Source organism: Grampus griseus (genome assembly GCF_964374135.1).
Source record: "Grampus griseus genome assembly, chromosome: 1".
Lineage (NCBI taxonomy): Eukaryota > Metazoa > Chordata > Mammalia > Artiodactyla > Delphinidae > Grampus > Grampus griseus.
In genome coordinates, this window is record NC_139017.1 from 43,472,575 (window position 1) to 43,492,891 (window position 20,317).

General features: G+C 43.6%; 1 protein-coding gene across 1 annotated transcript in view; it reads right to left on the bottom strand.

Moving 5' to 3' along the window:
* HHAT (hedgehog acyltransferase) overlaps window positions 1-19,401 on the bottom strand; it is a 364,679-nt gene extending 345,278 nt beyond the window's left edge. Inside the window, exons 1-2 of the mRNA XM_082666689.1 lie at window positions 19,309-19,401; window positions 5,829-5,962 (exon numbers count right to left, since the gene is read on the bottom strand). Of these exons, the coding sequence (XP_082522815.1) occupies window positions 5,829-5,919 (91 nt within the window). The 5' untranslated portion in view covers window positions 5,920-5,962; window positions 19,309-19,401. The remainder of the gene's footprint in view (window positions 1-5,828; window positions 5,963-19,308) is intronic.
* Between the last annotated feature and the right edge of the window lie 916 nt (window positions 19,402-20,317).

Below are 20,317 nucleotides of genomic sequence, written 5' to 3' on the forward strand. Positions count from 1 at the left end.
ATAAATCAAACAGGATGACAGCCGCTGGATCAACTGAGATGCAGAAAAGTTCTGTATTCTCCACAGAAGGATCCCCTCCCACCTCCATCCCAGTAGCTTTCACCACATAAGAAGGAAAAATTTTGTTCCAGTGGGATAAAATTTTAAGGTTTGAACTTTTACAGTATAATGGATAAAAGGGCTTCTCCTATAAAGCAAGCTGCTTTAGGAAATTAAATTATCAATAAATACGAGTGGCAGAATAGAATAAAATATTGGGTCTAGAGTTGGACAAACCTGTTCCATTATTTATTAGATGTGTGGCCTTGGACAAGTTATATTTTTCAACCTCAGTATCCCCATCTGGGTAAAGAAGTATAACACCCATTGTGGTAGAGAGACTCCAAAGTTGGCCACCATCAATTCCTTGTCTCTGTGTCTATGTGCACAGCTCCAGCCATAAAAAGCCATAGTCCTTCCTCCCCTTGACTCTGGACTGGCCCTATGATTTGCTTTGAACAATAAGTGAGGCAGAAGTGACCTACTCAACTTCCCAGATTGGGCTTTAAGAGATCTGCAGCTTCTGGTTTTACACACATGCAATACTCCTTCTTCAAAGCCATGTGGAGAACCACATACAGAGAGCCACAGCATTCCAGTTGACAGCCTCCAGCGGAGCTCTTGGCTTATAACCAGTCATGTGAGTCAGCCATCTTGGACGTTTCAGCCTAGCTGAGCCACCAGATAATTGCAGCCCAGCAACAACACACAAAGCAGAAGAACTGCCCAGCTAAGTCCAATCCAGATTGATTAAAAACAAAGTCTCACAGAACATGAAACTCCATCAATGTAATCCATCAAAACAACAGGCTAAAGAAAAATTACATGAGCATATAAGTAGATGCACAAAAAGCATTCGAAAAAATCCGACACCTATTTATGACTCAAAACTCCCAGTAAACTAGAAATAGAGAGGACCCTCCTCAACTGAGTAAAGAACACGCACAAAAACCTACAGCTAACATCATCCTTAATGGCGAGTAACTAGAAGCTTTCCTGCTCAGATCAGGAAAAAGGTAAGGATGTTCCCCCTCATCACTCCTTCTCAACACTGTACTGGAAATCCTAGCTAATGCAGTAAGAGGAGAAAATGAAATATAAGGTATACAGAATGGGAAGGCGGAAACAAAACTTTCTTTGTATGCAGATAACATGATTGTCTATCTAGAAAAACCAAAGAATCGACAAAAAAACTCCTGGAATTAATAAGCAATTATGGCAAGGTTGCAGGAAACAAGGTTAATATATAAAGGTCAGTCGCTTTACTATATATCAGCAATGGGGCTTCCCTGATGGCACAGTGGTTAAGAATCCGCCTGCCAATGCAGGGGACATGGGTTCGAGCCCTGGTCCAGGAAGATCCCAGATACCACGGAGCAACTAAGCCCGTGCGCCACAACTACTGAGCCTGTGCTCTAGAACCCACCAGCCACAACTACTGAGCCCATGTGCTACAACTACTGAAGCCTGCGCGCCTAGAGCCTGTGCTCTGCAACAAGAAAAGCCGCCACAATGAGAAGCCCGCACACCACAACGAAGAGTAGCCCCCGCTTGCTGCAACTAGAGAAAGCCTGCGTGCAGCAATGAAGACCCAACACAGCCAAAAAATAAATAAACAAATATATATCAGCAATGAACAAGTAGAATTTGAAATTAAAAACAACAGCACCCCCCAAAATGAAATATTTAGGTATAAATCTAACAAAATATGCATGTTATATATGAGGAAAACAACAAAACTCTGATCAAAGAAATCAAAGAAGAACTAAATAAATGGAGATATATTCCATGCTCATGGAAAGACTCAATATTGTCAAGATATCAGTTCTTCCATACTTGAGCTATATATTCAATGCAACCCAAATCAAAATCCTAGCAAGTTATTTTGTATATATCAACAAACTGATTCTAGAGTTTATATGGAGAGGCAAAAGACCCAGAACAGACAACACAATATTGAAGGAGGAAAACAAAGTCGGACAACCAGTACTATCCAACTTCAAGACTTACTAAAAAGGTATGGTATGCAAGACAGTGTGGTATGGGTAAAAGAACAGACAAAGAGATCCATGCAACAGAATAGACAGCCCAGAAACAGACCCACATCAATATACACAACCAATCTCTGACAAACAAGCAAAGGTAATACAGTGGAGCGAAGACAGCCTCTTCAACAAAAGGTGCTGGAACAAATGGACATCCACATGCAAAAAAAAATGAATCCAGACACAGACTTTACATCCTTCACAAATGGACATCATAGATCTCAATGTAAAATGCTAAACTATAAAACTCCTGGAAGATAACATCAGAGAAAATCTAGATGACCTTGGACGTGGCAATGACTTTTTAGATACAACACCAAAGGCATAATCCGTGAAAGAAAAAAATTGATAAGCTGCCTGTGTTAAAATTTAAAAGTTTTGCTCTATGAAAGACACTGTAAAGGGAATGAGAAGACTAGCCACAGATTGGAAGAAAATATTTGCAAAAACATATCTTATAAAGGGTTATTATCTAAAAGATACCAAAAACTGTTGAAAATCAACAGTGAGAAAATGAACAATCTGATTTTAAAATGGGCAAAAGTCCTCACCTGACAGCTCATCAAAGCATGTAGATGGCAAACATATGAAACTATGCTCCACAATACACATCAGGGAAATGCAAATTAAAACAATAACAAGAAACCACTACACACCTATTAGAATGGCCAAAATCTAAAACACCGACAACACCAAACGCTGACAAGGATGTGGAGCAACAGGAACCCATTGCTGGCGGGAGGGCAAAATGATACAGCCTCTTTGGAAGAAAACTGGCAACTCTTTGGAAGAAAGCTGTTTATAAAAATAAACATACTCTTAACATACAATTCAGTCATTGCTCCTTGGTATTTACCCAAAAGAGCTGAGAACTTATGTCCGTACAAAAACCTTCACATGGATGTTTATAGCAGCTTTATTCATAATTGCCAAAACTTGGAGTCAACCAAGATGCCTTTAAGTAAGTGAATGAACAAACTGTGGTACATTCAGACAATGGAATACTGTTCATCACTAAAAAGAAATAAGCCACCAAGCCATGAAAAGTCATGGAGGAACCTTAAATGCATATTAAGTGAAAGAAACTCACGTGAAAAGGCTACATACTGTATGATTCCAACTATAGGATACTTTGAAATAGATAAAACTGGGAATTCCCTGGGGGTCCAGTGGTTAGGACTCTGCACTTCCACTGCAGGGGGCCCAGATTCGATCCTCGGTCAGGGAACTAGGATCCCACAAGCTGTGCAGGGCGGCCAAAAAAAAAAAAAAAAAAAAAAAAATTTTTTTTAAAAACTGAAATAGGTAAAACTATGGAGATGGTAAAAAGATAAGGGGTTGCCAGTGGTTAAAGGGGAGGGAGGGATGAACAGAGCACAAAGGATTTTTAGGGCAGTGAAACTACTCTGGATGACACTATGATGATACCAAGAATGCACCCTACTATAAACTGTGGACTTTGGATGATAATGATAAATCAATACAGGTTTGTCAATTGTAACAAACTGTATCAACTCTAGCGCAGGATGCTATAGTCAGGGAGGCTGTGCTTGCCAGGGGGCACTGAGTGCATAGAAGCTCTTTGTATTTCCTGCTCAATATTGCTGTGAACCTAAAACTGCTCTTGAAAAAACAGTCTATTTAAAAGGAAAAGAACCTCGCAGAACAGTGAGAGATAATAAATGGCGGTAGTTGTTTTAAATCACAAAGCTTCAGGATGGTTTGTTAGGTAACAATGGACAACTATCGCACCCATTTTATGGAAAAGACTGATGATTTACAGCTAACACCCATTCTTTCTTTCTTCCTCTATAATAAAACCCTTTGGTTTAGCTGGGAAAAAGATGGCCTCCCGAGCAAAGATTACATTTACTAGTTTCCCTCATTGTTGATATGGCCACGGACTAGGTTCTAACGAACAGCGCATGAAAGAATACGACATAAGCAACTTTCAAGGTTATGCTCTAAAAGAAGAGAGGGTCTGCCCTCCCCCTTCCCTTGCATGCTTCCTGCTGGGAAAAAAGCGAACATGGCAGCTGGAGTTGGAGCAGCCATCTCACGTCATGAGGTGGAACCATATGTCAAGGATGGCAGAGGAACATAGTAGAAGGAGCCAGGGTCATGGATGCTATCCAGACACCATACCAGCCCTGACCACAGTTATTCTGGAGGCTATGTTTCTGCAGCCAAGCCGATCTTCTAAATAACACACCATCTCACAGGGCTGCTGTAAAGATAGAATGAGACAGGGTACATAAAGTACCTAACAGGGTGCCTGACAAAGACCAGGTGAGTTCCTTGCACATGGGCCCTGAGAGCTCAGAGGCTCCAGCCAGGGAGCCTTGGACAGCCTTGACCAAAGAGTCTTCATCTACTTTATTTATTTGCGGAACGCGGGCCTCTCACTGTTGTGGCCTCTCCCGTTGCAGAGCACAGGCTCCGGACGCGCAGGCTCAGCGGCCATGGCTCGTGGGCCCAGCCATACTGCGGCATGTGGGATCTTCCCTGACCGGGGCACGAACCCGTGTCCCCTGAATCGGCAGGCGGACTCTCAACCACTGCGCCACCAGGGAAGCCCCCTTCATCTACTTTAGATGGTCAGTCTCTCCCATGGCTTTGAGCGGGACATATGTAGAATGCGGGCTAAGCTGATCCCAGTGACGCAAATCAGTCCCAGTGATCCACAGCGAGGCAGCTGCTGGGGGCGCAGCACTGTCAGCTGTGCTTCCCAAAACCTACCTTTGCCATTTTAAGTGACCACAATTACTTTCAGCAAACTCCCCTGCCTTCAAGATAAAGTCCAGACTCCTCGGCCAAATGAATACACAATGTCATTCACAATCTATCTCGCTCTTTGATCTAAGCTCAACTCTTACCGCTCTCCCTCCCCACACTACACTCCAGCCCTCCTGAGTGGTTTGGGGTTCCCAGATCATGCTGTGTTTTCTCACACCCCAATGGCATTGCACATGCTGGTCCATTTGCCTGCAAACACATCTCTGTCCACAGAGCCTCTGCCCCTTTCTCTACTTGGCTGACTTCTGTTCTTCCTTAAAACAAGGCTCACCATCACCTCTAGGAAACTGTCCCTGACTACGGAAGAGATCACTCATGGACCCTCCAAAATTCTTTCTTCCATTCTTCCCCAGTATGGGAAGTTTTATGTAGCACACGGCCACCAAGCTAACGACAAGATTTCCCAGCCTTCCAGCTGTGGCCAGGGAACTCAGTGCTGGCCAACTGGTGTGAGCAGAAGTGACAGGGCAATGTTTATTCCAAGCTGCCCTTAAAGGAAAGGAGGGTTCCCATGCCCCTTCCCATGGGCTGGCATGAGGACTTGGTAATGAGTCCTCTTCAACATGTCCACAAAAGCACTGTGGACAGCAGAACAAGAAGAGTAAACAGTCCGGGCCTCCATGTGTCTGAGAGGAGTAATGGCGAGAGAGAAGTTAAAGAGATTACTGCTAATTATGAATGCAAATCATCTCCATGGCCTTCAGTAGCCATTGAATCAAACCTTCTTATTACAGAAGACCAGCCACAGGATCCCCAAAAGATCCAGGATTAGGGTGGAAAACTCCACGACTCAGGTCATTGATTCAAACTGTCCAAGACAGGAGGAAAGCAAAGCAGAGCTCAAGTCACCCCGAGCCCATGAGGCTACCTTCCTGAATCTTCCACCTCTGAGCACTCCCTCCTCCATCTTTCTTTCTTGATACAAGTTTAGAAAAGTTGGGGCCTTACCTCTGGAGACTTTGTAAACTTCATAGAAAGAATAGAAGTGGAAGCCTAGGGAAGCAAATAGGTAAAAAGACAGTTCCCATCGGGGCAGCATTGCTCCTTGTGACAAAGGGTCCCGTGGCCCACGCTGAGAGTTTCTAGGAAGAGAAACAGAAATAAAAACATTAAACCATAAACATGACACTAGAGGACAGAATCTTACTTGTTCTCCCAGGGACCCATCACTATTCAAGGGGATACAGACATAACCCTCCTCCTATCACACCTCCTCCTGCCATGACCTTATCCCACCTGCATCGCATCGCATCACACACACACACACACACACACACACACACACACACCCTGCCTGCCCAGGGTGGGCAGGTCTTTCCTTATGAGTTCCCACAGCCCCCCATCTGTCTCCCATCACAGTGTACACCAGACACTTCTGTTCTCATTGCCTGCCACACCTGTCTCCCCCTGTGGAGTGGACCTTTAGAGAGTAGGGACCATGATCTCTGAGTCCCAGCACCTAGCACAGGACGTGGAATGTAGCAGGAAAGGACTACTAAATATTCCACAAATAAATAATAAATTATTATTCAAAAGCCTGAATAAAAGAAAAGCACGAATCATCTCCAAACCTCTTCTAAGCCAACAGCATTAACCTCCTTGTTCTCCCCTTCAAATGTCATCCCATAGTTGTTTATAAGAATGGATTAATAAAGCCACTCTGTCTTCCATCTTCTGGGCACTTCTTAAACAGAAGTTAATAGCCTACTAGTTGCCCACCCTGTATATGCAAGCTCCCTTCTTACACAGCAATTGAATTTCTATCTGAACACATGGTTGCTGAGCTCGACTCTACAGTGTATTCAAGTGTGGACATTTGAATAGTTCTGGCTCTGAGGCTGTGGTCATCCCCTTCCTGCTGGGTGGAGTTGGAACAGCCACCTTTGGACCAAGAGGTAAAAGCCACATAGAAAAACAAGACAGAGGCGCCTCGGTCCCTGACTGCATGTACCACCCCACCTCAGCCCCACCCCCAAAACTGCCCTGAACCTCTTATATCTGGACGATTACATGAGAGAGAAATGCACCCCCAGGATATTTAAGCCTGTGCTGTTCTCCATCTCTCTGTTATGGCTGCCATGTCTATATGCTAAGTAATAAAGCAGGTAACAGAAAGTCCTAAAATGCTGTAAATTAAATGATCAGTTCCCAAATAACAAAGAGTTAATGAAATGTAAACCCTTTTATGGCCCTCATTGCTTTACTTAAACCTCTCAAATATGTCTCACTGTGGATGTCAAATTAAAACAAGAGCAAAATTTTAAGCCCCAAGCAAGCATTTCTATTATGTGACAGTAACGCCAAAAATCAGAATTCACACATGAGCTCGTTTTACCTTCACAGCAGCCAGGTGAAGTAGGTGGAGCAAGGGAGGTAGGCATTTACAGATGAGGAATGTGAAGCACGGTGAGGTCACACAATCAGAAACAACGGAGCCAGGGCTCAAATCCAGGTCTTGGGACCATTGGGTCCCCACCCCGCTGCTCAGGTACAGCCACCAGCCCCATTACTGCCAGTTCACAGGGTTACTTGTCCTTAGGGCCTGGCTCGGAATCTTCCACACACAAACTCCTTTCTTCAGGCTACAGGGAGACGCAGCAGGAAGGGATATAAACTTTAGCTTTTGTAATAGGGAAGACCAAATCTGACTCCATGTTGGATCTGTTTTGTTTAACTTTTAACCTTTGTATTCTATCGCATTTGCTACAAGTTAAAAATATTGCCTATAGCCTGAAACATACAGGAGAGCCCATTCTCAAGGCTCTGACCTTTAATGGTATAATACTTTTTCGTTCATATAGAGATAAAACGTTGCAGGACGGAGAATAACATTTGTCTTGTTGGAGGTTCACAGGAACATCATAACCATCTGACCTACATGGACAGCTGCAAGAACAAAGGATCCTGACACTAAGATGTTTGCAACAACCAGCCATACCCTCTCTCCTTTCACTATAAAAGAAACCTGAATTCAAATTCAGGTAAGATGGTTCTTTGGGACACTAGTCCACCATCTTCTCAGTCTGCTGGCTTTCCGAATAAAGTTGCTATTCCCTGCCCCAACACCTTGTCTCTCAATTTATTGGCCTGTTGTGTGGTGAGCAGTACGAGCTTGGGCTCAGTAACACCTTCATAAAATATGAGGTCAGAAATCAGTGGTCCTAGAACCAGAGGACCCTCTGGTCATTACCTAAAAGTTGCCAAGCCAGTCTAGTCTGAGTTTCTCCTGCAGATCTCCTAAAAAATCCAGAAGCAGCCACTCATGCTCTCAATCCCAAGCTCTCTAAGCCCTAGTACTCCAACAACGCCTTCTCAGGTTCCCCTACTACTTTTCAGAGCGACTTCTAACTTCATATATTTCTAGTCACACTTTATTTTTAAATACCTGGCATCTCCTAGAATATGTTAAGATTTCTTTCTGGAACTTTGTAGGAATATAGTAATTTTCAATTTACTGGGAAGTGAATTTCAACCTCTGGGTTTCGTATTGTCTCTCCTTTCCAAGGATGTTGGTATTACTATATTGGATGACTTTCCTCAATTAGCAAAGAGCTGAACCCCTCTTGAAATGCTACTAAATTTGAAGATAAATAATCTTGGAGATTAAATCAAAGTTCCTGAAGCCCTGTTCTTTTGAACCTTTTCATGGACATTCTCCTTCTAGGACTGTTCCCCTGAATTAGTGATTTAACTGTCAGGACACTAGAAAACTCAGCGTTATAACATTTTCCTTTTTGATGCTGCGTTTAGCTACAGTGTATATGTTTTGCAGACATATACACAAAGTTACATAGTAATAAACAACAAAGCAGCAGGGCTGTGTCCTCATATCTAAAATCTGGGGACTGGACCAAATAGCCTCCTACTGACAGCATATCAGGGAGAGATGCATCAGGGAGAGATGCAGACCTAGGGGAGACCGGGCTCCGCCGCTGACTGGCTGAGGAATTTAAGTGGATCACAACTTTCCAGATACGTTTCCTCATAGAGTTATTGAATGGATTAAATGTAAAATGTTTACCCAGGGCCTGGCACAGAGCAAGCACTCAATGAACATTAGCTAAGATCTGTCCAGCAGGACCAGTTAGTAAATTTAACTCATCAGGAGCTTACCTAGCCAGAGCCCTGGTTTCCTTCCAGAATTGATGACAGCTAACTGACCTTCCATGGGGAGAGGGGGTGAGCATCCTACCTGCCGCTGGGCCTTCTTCAGCTGACCGGCATCCCCAGAATTCTCTCCAGTTTCTCATCCCCATCCTCTCCCCACATTCGACCCAAGGCCACCCCAGACAGCTAACAACCTGTCCTTGGGAGCCACCTGGAGAGCTTTCTGACCACTGTCTCTTCTCACCACCTCTTTTCTTAGCCCCAAAGGAATTATATACAGTCCTCACTTTTCTTGCCTCATCATTCACAATCCCAGGAATGTGACCTCAAAACACCACCACCACACAGACACCCACCTGTCCTTCTTAACAGATCTTTCTTCCTTAATACTTCTTTTCAACTCTTGTCCACTTATCTCAAGAAAATTCCTCTCCCCAGTGTTTTCCCCCCTCCCTGTTCATTTCAGCTGTGCACTCAGAGAGCCAATCAGAGTAGATATGTTTTAAAGGATTCAATGACACAACACAAAGCTGTACCTTTGGGACTGTAACTAGAACTTTTTTTTTTTTAATGTCCAAACCCATAAACGTTCCTAAAAACTCTCTCAGAGAATTCTCAAGTTTCCATGTCTCATTTTCTAAACACGCTTATGTTCTTCTTTAGGCATAAGCTACCACGATGAAATCAAAGAAGCCCTTACTCAAATGTGTAAGTAATGCCTCTTTTCTGTTTTTCATGCATAAGATTCAGTCCTGCAGCAACATTATCAGCTATGTGGGCATCCATTCGATAGCCTAGAAACTCGTCACCATTTGTAACATGACTTCTATAGGAAACAGCCAATCTGCAGCAACACAGCCTGTTCTTAAGTAGGAGACTACCTGATCGATCTATATAAAGGAGGTTATAGTACTGATATGTGAGAGCTAAGGCGGGTTGCTGGGATGTCTGATGGGGAACATGTGTCTGAGAACACTTCCACTTTGGTGGGAATACTGGTCAGGACTGTGAGGAAGAAATAAATGGGGACAGTTTAGGAGCCAAGTGGCGGAGGGTCTTAAACATATATGATGACAGGCTCGGATCTGATTACGTGAAGAAATCTCAGGCTTGTGAGCCAGCACATTTAATTTTTTCATGAAGCTTCAGGAAGAAGTCCCTTGACATAGCAGTAGAGACTAAAGGCAGGGAGGTCGGCGATTCAGGCTCTCGGTGGGAAGTGGAGAGAAAGTGCTAAAACCAAGCAACAGAGAGGAGGGAAAATTAAGTTGCACCTGGCACCAAGTTAGTCCAGGAGGCATGGGGCGGGGGAGAGGAAAATAAAAGACATAAAATAGCATCTCCAAAGCTGTCAAGACTACAGTGTCTCAAAGCTGAATATTATTGATGAAGGTGAGAAACGGGCACAAAGTGAAGACAGAGAAAAAATGCATTTAAGATTAGGTCTTGGAAGAAAATCATAGCAGAGGTTTCCCTGGGATTAGGGGAAAGAAGTCAAACTGGAGGAACAAGATTTCTCTACCCCCATACTGGGTATAAGAGCCCCAAGCTGGGTATTTCCAAAAAGTATTATATTTATCTAGGAACTGTAGAATTCAAGCGGCCCACATAATAAAATCTTAGCTGGAAAATGGCAAGAATTCCTCAGCTTAGAGGGATTTTTCTATACTGAAGCAATGTACATTTGCATTCACATTGTAATTTAACATTCCACCTGCTTTCAAAGATGCCATCCACTCTCATTCTCACCAGGAGGGCTAACTGTTAGCTCTTTTTCCAGGAATCAGAATCTTGCTCAGAGAAAAGACAGGATCTGCCCAAGGATCCAGAGAAGCCAGCAATGGAGCAGAAAAGAGAACCCAAGTTCTCAACTCCCACTCTCTTAGGCAGAAATCCTGTTCTTTACTCTCGGCAGAAAAGTATAGCTCACTATGCCAGAGCCTGAAGTGTGCATACACAGAACTTCTGTAGGATGCTTTTCCCCAGTAACTTCCAATATCTTTTCAAAAGTCTTTTATCTGGGCTTCCCTGGTGGTGCAGTGGTTGAGAGTCCGCCTGCCGATGCAGGGGACACGGGTTCGTGCCCCGGTCCGGGAGGATCCCACATGCCGCGGAGCGGCTGGACCCGTGAGCCATGGCCGCTGAGCCGCTGAGCCGCTGAGCCGCTGAGCCTGCGCGTCCGGAGCCTGTGCTCCGCAACGGGAGAGGCCACGGCAGTGAGAGGCCCGCGTACCACACACACAAAAGTCTTTTATCTTTATTGTTGATAAATACAACACATGGATTCCAACACTCCCACATTAAATTCTTTTCTGCTCCTCACCCTTGATATTTAGCGCTAAATGGGCTATCACCAAATACTCCCACGCACCAGAGGACTTTAAAACGGCACCCGCAGCATGAAGCTAACAATCTCCAGTGCCATCACCATCATCACTCCCAACTAACTAAACTGAAATTTTTCTCTGAGTTTTCCGAGTTTAGCAACAGCTGTACTACAATAAGTAGTATGTACAGATTACCTATGCTGAGAAAGCACTTTACAAGTATTCTTTCATTTAATCTCCATAACAACTCTTTGAGGTTGGTACTTCTGGTATCCTCATTTAACACAAAAGATAACCAAAGCCCAGAAGGATCAAGAAACCTGCCCCAAATCACACAGCTAGTAAGCAGCAGAGCTTAGATTCATACTTACCAAGTCTAATTCCAGAGCCTTCTCTCACCCACCTCCCTATTCTTACAGAGTTCACAGGATTCATTTTTTCAACATCTATGACAAAATCAATTCATTGGGAAAGCTAGAAGATAATATAAGCTATATACATGCAAAAGAATTTAAAGTTATGTATAACGTAGATACACCCCAGGAAGAAAATCAACTAGATGTACTCAAAATACACATGAAACATCTAACTCGTACGTTCCTTAGAAGATTTACTGAAGAAGACAAACTAAACCAAACCAATTTACCTCGGAAATAAGGGGAAAGTCAGGAGTTATATAGAGGTAAGGACTGAATAAAATGGAAATAGTTCTAAATTTAGGAACAAATGAGCACTCTGGAAACCACAAAGTAATAACGTAAAAGGAACTCATGCCCACTGAAATGACAATGGCTTTGAAGAAAAGAAAATATAATAGTAGAGCAATATTCTAGCACATCTGGAAAAGATGTTAGGGGGCTTTTGCTCTTTTCCAGGTAGAATTTGATGAAACCTATTTTGCAGAATATAAATTACATGACTTTCACCAGGAAAACCAGGCCCAGATTCATCGTGTCTTCTCACAGTACAGTGTTCTCCAAACCCTGCTTAAGAGTCTTACAAAGAGTCTTATTCTTCTAACCACGTGATACTACGGAGAAACGCTTTTCCACACCCAGAAAGCCTTCACCAACGCACTGGAATGATCAGCTAGATTGACGAGGTCCATTGGGCTGGGCAAAAGTCTAATTACAGAATATTTAAAAATACATGTCACTACTTCTAAATATGCACCAAATGTTATGTATCACTGCGCAATGAACTATCCCGAAACACAGTGGCTTAAAATAACAAGATCTATTCTCTCTCGTGATTCTATGGGATGGCAATCTGGGCAGTTCTTCTGCTGATCTCACCTGGCATCACTCGTATGACTAAGTCACTGCATGGCTCAAGGAAACTGGGGAGGACAACATGATCTCACCCACATGCCTGGCATTTTGTGCCGGCTGTCAGCTAGATGCCTTACTTCTCCTCCATGTGGGCACTCATCCTCCAGTAGGCTGGACCCTTCATAGCATGGTGGCTTCAGGGTCTTAAAAGAACAAAGGCAAGAGGTGCAAGGTCTCTTAAGGACCGGTTCCAGAATTCAAAGAACATTTTATTGGTCAAGAGCCCAGCCCAGATTCAAGGGGGAAGAGAGAACAGCTTCCATCTCTTTACTGGAGGAACAGCAATGGCACCTAAAAAAGGGGCGGGGACGTAGCTTACCATACCAGTATGTTAGAACTCCTAATAAATAAAATCTGGCAAGTTAGTGGGAAAACTACATCTCATAGTAGGTCTTTATTACATAAAATGTCACAAAGGTTGAGAGAGATGTATATTTTAAAGAATTACGTTCTCAAATCAAAATTTCAAAATCAATATTGTCATCTGGTCTAATCTCCAGCCAGTTTGGGAATTCCTTTTACAATAACCTACCTGACCACTTCCAGCAACACTGCAAGGCAGGGAAACTCTGTTTCTAAGAAGTTCTTATTGTTATCATCTTTTTTTTTCTTAAACTGAGTCAAAATCTGCCCCTCTATTTCTAAAAAACGTTCTGCTACTAGTCCTATTGTATCTGCAGGAACTAAAAGCACGGAGGCCAGATAGTATGATAGTTTAGAGGATGGCTCTGGAGTCAGAATGCCAAAGGCTGAATCCCACCTTTGCTACTTTCTAGCTGTGTGACCCAGCACAAGTTGCATGACCTCACTGTACCTCAATGTCCTTACTTATGAAATAGAGATAATAACCCTCAGAGAGTTGCTGTGAGGATTAAACGGGTTTACAAAGAGACAGAATCTTACCTTGGCCATTGTAAGCTCTAAAATGCTCATTCTTGTTGTGTTTAATATTACTGCTACTATTAAGTATACTGAAAGGCTTAATTATTCTTGCCAATCATACTCCTTCAAATATTTAGAGATAATTAATGCTACCCGCTCCATCCCAAGCCCTCTTCCAGGACAAACCCCCATGCTTCCTCCAATCATTTCAGTGGCTTGCTTCCCAGACCCTTTCCCATTCTGTCAGTTATCTCTTTATAGTATAGGTACCTAAAGCTGAACCCAAAATTCCAGCTGTGGCAGAGCAAGAGTAGGACAAGACCATCGTCTCTCTTCTTCCGAAGCTATACTTCAAACAGTGAAATCTTAGACTCATTCCTGCATTCGACAGATATCAGTGAGCTCCTACCGAAGATCAGGAACTGCACTATTTGTGAAGGCAAAATACAAAGATTCTGTCTGTAGGATCCCGCAAATACAGCTACCCCAGAAACGTCCATGCCCTAATCCCTGAACATGCAAATATGTTACCTTACATGGAAAAGGGACTTTGCGGATGTGATCAAGTTAAAGATCTTGAGATGAGGACATTATCCCTGATTATCTATGTGGGCCCATGTAATCACAAGGGTCATTCTAAGAGGGAAGAAGGAGGGTCAGAGACAGAGAGGAGATATGATGATGGAAGCAGAGGTTAGAGTGATAACCCTTTGAGGATGGAGGAAGGGGCCGAGAACAAAGGAATGGTAGAGGCAGAGAACAGCAGCAACGAAGAAAGACACCATTCCTCTGCCTCGCCCCCCACCACTCCAAGCCTCCAGAAGGAATGCAGCCCTGCCACCCCATCGTGGACTTCAGATCCCCAGAACTGTAGGTAATCAATTTCTGTTGTTTGAAGCCACTAAGTTACAGAAACTAATATGCTACCCCTGCCCTCAATTAGCTCATGGCCTAGTGGAAGGAAAGTACCTAATTAAAGGGATTTATCTAAAACATCAGAATATTTTAATCTAATTGTTAGAAACTTTAAAAACTTAAACTGCAAGAAAATGAAACCTGAAAACAAAAATTTTGCATTCAGTTCTCAACTTAGCATTTTTTTTGGCTTCTGTCTCACACTGATATCAATCTTAATATCAAACATAACTCTTAAGTCCTTTTATATGAACTGCCCTTAAGCCAGATCTCTGCTGTTAAAGATTGGCAGAAACGGAGTCAGATTTATAAGCCCCTAGTTCAGAAAAGCTACTGGTGTGATATTGTATCCTTTCCCCGGAAAATTCTCAACCTATTTTAAGCCTGTTTAATCACCAAGAATCATGCCCACCACATCTTCCACTCTCCAGATTAGGGGCATCTTGAGTGAATCAAATTTCTTAATAATATATTTTAAGTAAACTTTGTATTAAAGTATGCTTAAAGAAAAAAAAAATGTAAGGCTTTCAAAAAGCAGACTCACGCCAGGAATTACTGCTCAGATGAAAAACTGAATGCCCCTTCTGTTCTTTCCTTATAACTCCACTAATGGTGACCACTAGCCTGACTCCTAACGCCCTAGTTTATTTAGTTTTGCCCATCTTCGGACTTCAAAAAAAAAAAAAAATGGAATCACATAGCTCTTACTCTTGTCGTGTCTGCCTTCTTTTGGCCCCACTTTATATTTGTACGGCTCATCCGTGTTGTGTATAAAGCAATACTTTGTTATTCTTATTACTGTGGCGTATACCATTGTATAAGCAATTTACTTAGGCTTTTGTCCATTCTACTCTGGATGAACCCACGGGTTGTTTCCCACTTGGGGCTATAAGGAATAATACGGCTCTGCATATACTTTTACATGTCTTTCGGTACAAATACACCTGTCTTACTGCTTAGTGTTTATCAAAGAATGATAGAAACTAAACAGTAAACTAGGTCATAGGGGATGTGTATGTTCGTCTTTAGTAAATGATACTGCAAAACAATTTCCAAAAGTTACACTAATTTTCATAACAATCAGCAATGTATGAGAAGTTCAGGTTTTCCATATCCTAACCAATACTCAGCACTGCCAGGTTTTTGGGTTTGTTTTTTGTTTTTAGCCACTCTGTTGCGTATAGCGTGATATCCCATTGTAGTTTTCATTTGCATTTCCCTAATTACTAATGAGGTTAACCACTTTTTCATATGTTTATTGGGAATCTGGAAATCTTTTGGGGAAGTGACTTGCCCGTTCTTCTACTGGGCTTTTTCTCAATGATTTGTAAAAATTATTTCTACATTCTGGGTATGAGTCCTTTATGGGATATAACTATCACAAATACCTTCACCCATTCTGTAGCTTGCCTTTTCACTCTCTTTATGGAATCTTTAGATGAACAGTAGTTCTTACCAATATTTTCCTTTATAACTACTGCTTTTTGTGTCCTAGTCAATAAACCTTTGTCATAAAGGTGTTTGACTTTGCTTTCTTCCAGAAGCTTTCTTGTTTTAGATTTCACATTTAGGTGTATGATGTATCTTGATTAATTTTTGTGTATGGGGTGAGGTAGATGATCAAAATTCATCTTGTCCATTTGCAATATCCAATTGGCCCAGCATCGTTTACTGAAAAGGCTGTCCTTTCTCCAGAGCACTGCAGCGCCACTTCTCTCATAAATCAAGAGACCTCATACATGTGAGGCTGTTCATGGATTCTCTACTCAGTTCCATGGCCTGTCTAGCACTGCGCCAACACCACGCCGACAAACTACGTACAGTACTATCTATTAGCTTGAGTTTTCCAATTTTGTTCTTTTACTTAGATTTTCTAGAATTTCCAAATATATTTTAAAATGGGCTTACTATTTTTGGAAAAAATCTGCTGGGATTTTGATTGGGATTATACTGAATCCACACATTTATTTGTAGAGCAATGACTTACCCTTCATTATTTTAAAACTTTAAATTCTCTCAGTAATGTTTTACTTTGCAAAGAATTTTTATCACAAATGCGTGTTGAAGTTTCTCAAGTAGTTTTTCTCCTTTATTCTGTGACTGTGGTTAAATTATTTATTGATTTTCTAATGTTAGACAAAGTTTACATTCCTGGAATAAATCCAACTTGGTCATGGTTTGGTATCCTATAAATATAGGTATAGGCCGCTAGATTTGATTCACCAATACCCATTTTAGGGCTTTTGCTTCTTTTCTGTGAGAGTTTGGACTATAGTTTCTTGTAACCTCCTTATCAAGCTTTAGTAACAAGGTTATGCTGGCCTTATAAAAGCAGTCAGGGAGTATTCCTTCTTTTTCATTTTTTAAAATGTTTGTAATATTGCACTAGTGACACCATCGAGGCCTGGAAATTCTGCTATGAAAAGATTTTTAATTACATATTTAATTTCTTTATAGATATGGAACTATACAGATTTTCTAGTTCTTATGTCTTATGAGGTATTTTATTGAAAAAACTTGTCCATTTCATCTGAATTTTCAAATGTATTACCATAAAATTGTTCATAATAACATCTGAAGATTTTTTAAATGTCTGTAGGATATGTAGTGATAACTCCTTTTTTCTTCCCTGACACTGGTAATACCATACACCATTGGAGGGAGGGAAGGGAAGATGGTCATGCATTATATGACACAAATAAATCCACTATCGCTGGAATATTCTCCAGCAGAATTACGCACAGAAGGAGCAAGAGAGGTAGAGCATGTAAACAATCCAGCAATTCTCTCTCAACAGCTTTTATCATCACAAACAACCGTGCACCTGCGGAAAAGGAGACACGAACTGAAGGAGAAGGGAACAGCCATTAGTAACGCTGTAGGGTGGCCAGCAAGAACGTGGAGAAAGAAAAACCACCACTGGCTGGGTTTGTAATCTCGATACCCAGCCCTCCACCCACAGGATGTCCATAGGCAGAATTCAGGAGGCCATGAACTTAAATTTCTTTTCTCACATGTCTGTATTTTCACGAACCTCTAACTGAAATTCAGGATTTCATTTGATTGTAAGTGCGAAGAGCAAATCACACTAGTAAGAGCATTTCTGGTGACTGTCACCAATAAGTGTCACAAATTCTGTCATACTACAGTGCACCTGTTGCAAATACTGCAAAACATCATTTACATGGGCATCACTACTTTGAAATTCTGAGACTTACCTGATACAGCCCTGAATTTTGTCACTTAATGCACTAATCAAGAAAAAAAAATACTATTATAAATGTTGGGGGGTTTACACTATTTTGATCACTGTTTCAATATAATTTGTAACTCTATGTACTTTGAAATGCCTTTTAAAAATTGGCTTCCCCAGACTCCAAAGAAGTCCATGGCACAAAAAAAGGGTAAGGAACCCCTACAAAGAATCAAGGATCTCACCCAAGCCATGGAACTCCCAGGCAACGGTTAAGGAGCACTTCCCTTTGGCCAGGCCCTGGCCTGGACGAAGACACACAGATGAGTAAGGCTCACCCTGGCTAGTCCCTGACATTACCTTCAGAGCTCCCACCAACATCTAGCCACCCACAAAATGACTGCTCTCTCTAAAGACTTGGCCTTCACTCTAAGTTAGTCTATGTAACTTACTTCCCAAGGAGGGGGCAAAGTAAACAGCAGATAAAGCATAGGCTTTGACCCAGAAAGAGGAGTGCAAAACCCCATCCCAGCACTTACTTTCTGTGGCTCTGGCATCTAAGTATTCCTTTCTTCTGCTGTGAAAAGGGCTAACACTAGGTATCCTTCCCAGTTATTGCAAGGTTTAAAAATAATGGATTTAAAGCACCTGACAAGCACATCGTCCCCATCACTATTAGCTGAATCTTTCAAGTCAGAACTGACTGTTCCTATCCAACACTTAATCACAGTTAGGGGCTGCCACTGAGAAAGGAGGGAGACAAATTATAGGAAAGGCGGAACATGAAGAATGAAAGGGAAAAAAAAATCATACTTATTCTTCAAATTCCAGTATAAAAACCACCCACCCCCTCCTCAGGAAAGCCTTCCCTCTCCTCGTGTTCCCATAGCACTTATCACATGGAAGTAAATTCCTAGCTGTGCGAATGAATGAAGGAGGAATACAAATCAGAAAAGGACAGAAGCAGTGAGTCGCACCCCCATATAATGTAAACCACCGAGGATACCAACTGGCTAGCCTGACTGCCCTGATCCGAGAGCCACGAAGCAATGAAGCAGCACATTTCTTACCACCAGTGCTATCCATCCTAGTACCTCTCCCGCCCACTTTGTAGGGCTTGAGAGGAGGAGGGCCTTTCCACATCAAGACTGATGCCACCTAAAGGCCACAGGTAGAAGAAAAGAGGGAAACTGAGTCCGGAGAGTAGAAAGCAAAAGTCTCTAACTTTGGGGGTCACTGGAGCCGCAGCAGTCAGGCAGGCGCACTTCTAAGATCGCCAAGGGGACCAGCGTCCACACTTCCAGCAACAGTGCCAGAAACTGGGGACGAAGCCAAGGATGGGGGACGCTGGCAGGGGCGTGAGCGGACTCGGCCGGCCGGGGGTGGAACGCAGCCTTGACCCGGGCGCACGCCCCCCTCACCCCCCCCACCCACCGCCTTTGTCTTCGCTCCTCTGCCCCGCCCTCGGGCGCGCACGCAGGAACGGGAATTGGAAACAGAAAGCGTATCGGGCGTTTCTTTTTCTCAACCGAGTCAGTCGAAGCAGAAAGTCAACACCTAACTTCCCGAGGACCCGCTACGATCACCAGCTACCAACCTCCGGGCTGTCCCGGGTGGCGGCAGCGTTGGTGACGCTCACGCGCGCCCCGAGTTCCCAACAACCCTCTCCGCACCTCCGAGTCGGCGGCGGCGGCGGCGGCGGCGACGGGCTTCCCGGGAAGCCGCCCTCTTCCCCGGGAGCGGCGGTTGGAGAACCAGCCCCGCGCGCGTCCTCGGAGCACGTCCCCGCCGCCACCGTGCCCGCGCGCGCCGCTCCAGGCCGCCGGGCTCGCAAGCAGGCGGCGCCCCGGGAGCGGTGGCGAGCAGGCCGCGCGGCTGGAGGGGTCCCGCAGGAGGACTGCCCGCCACTCCGCACCCGGAGCGCCTGGCGCCGGCCCGCGGAGCCCCAGCCCCCGCTCACCCGTGGGCCCCGGTGCCTGCGTCCAGCAGCGCACGGACCTCTCCACCCCCGTTTGTTAATTGCAGGCCTGGGGCTGCAGGTTTGGGAGCGGAAGTCACCTGAAGTCCAGCCCCAGTGGTCCCCACGTACTTTGTACGCGAAAGGAGGTAGCTCGGTGGGGTGGAAAGAGGGCGGGCCTTGCCGCTCCGGCGGCTTCTGGAGCTTGCTGTGTGAATTTAGCCCCTGTGAGCCTCCTTGTCCTTCTCTGTAAAGCGGAAATAAGCTTCCCGGCTTTCCTGGAGAATTAGAGTGAAGACCAAATGGGATGAACTTCATGAACTGTAAAGCAGCTTACAAAGATGATCAGCACTGCAAAATGTATATCAGTGATTTTGAATAGGTCGTAAAAGAGTGGAAGATCTGAAGCTGCCTTGGACCGTGACTTTATGCCACGTGTTACTCAGAGGCCTCCAACGCCAAGGCTGCCAGAGTTCCACAGACTTACCTGGGCAGGAGAATCACCTGGGCTCTTGTTAAAACCGCTGGCACCTGGATCCCTCTTCAAACCAAAAGAATCAGACTCCCCAGGGGAGGGGTGTTTCAGGTGGTTCTGTGGTCAGGTGAACGTGGACAACTCTGCGTTAGGCAGCAGGAAAATACAGAGGCTGTGCTCAAAGTTTATTCTAGCAGTCATTGAAATAGTCCAGGAGATTATTTTTCTGATCGCAAAATTCTCTAGGAAA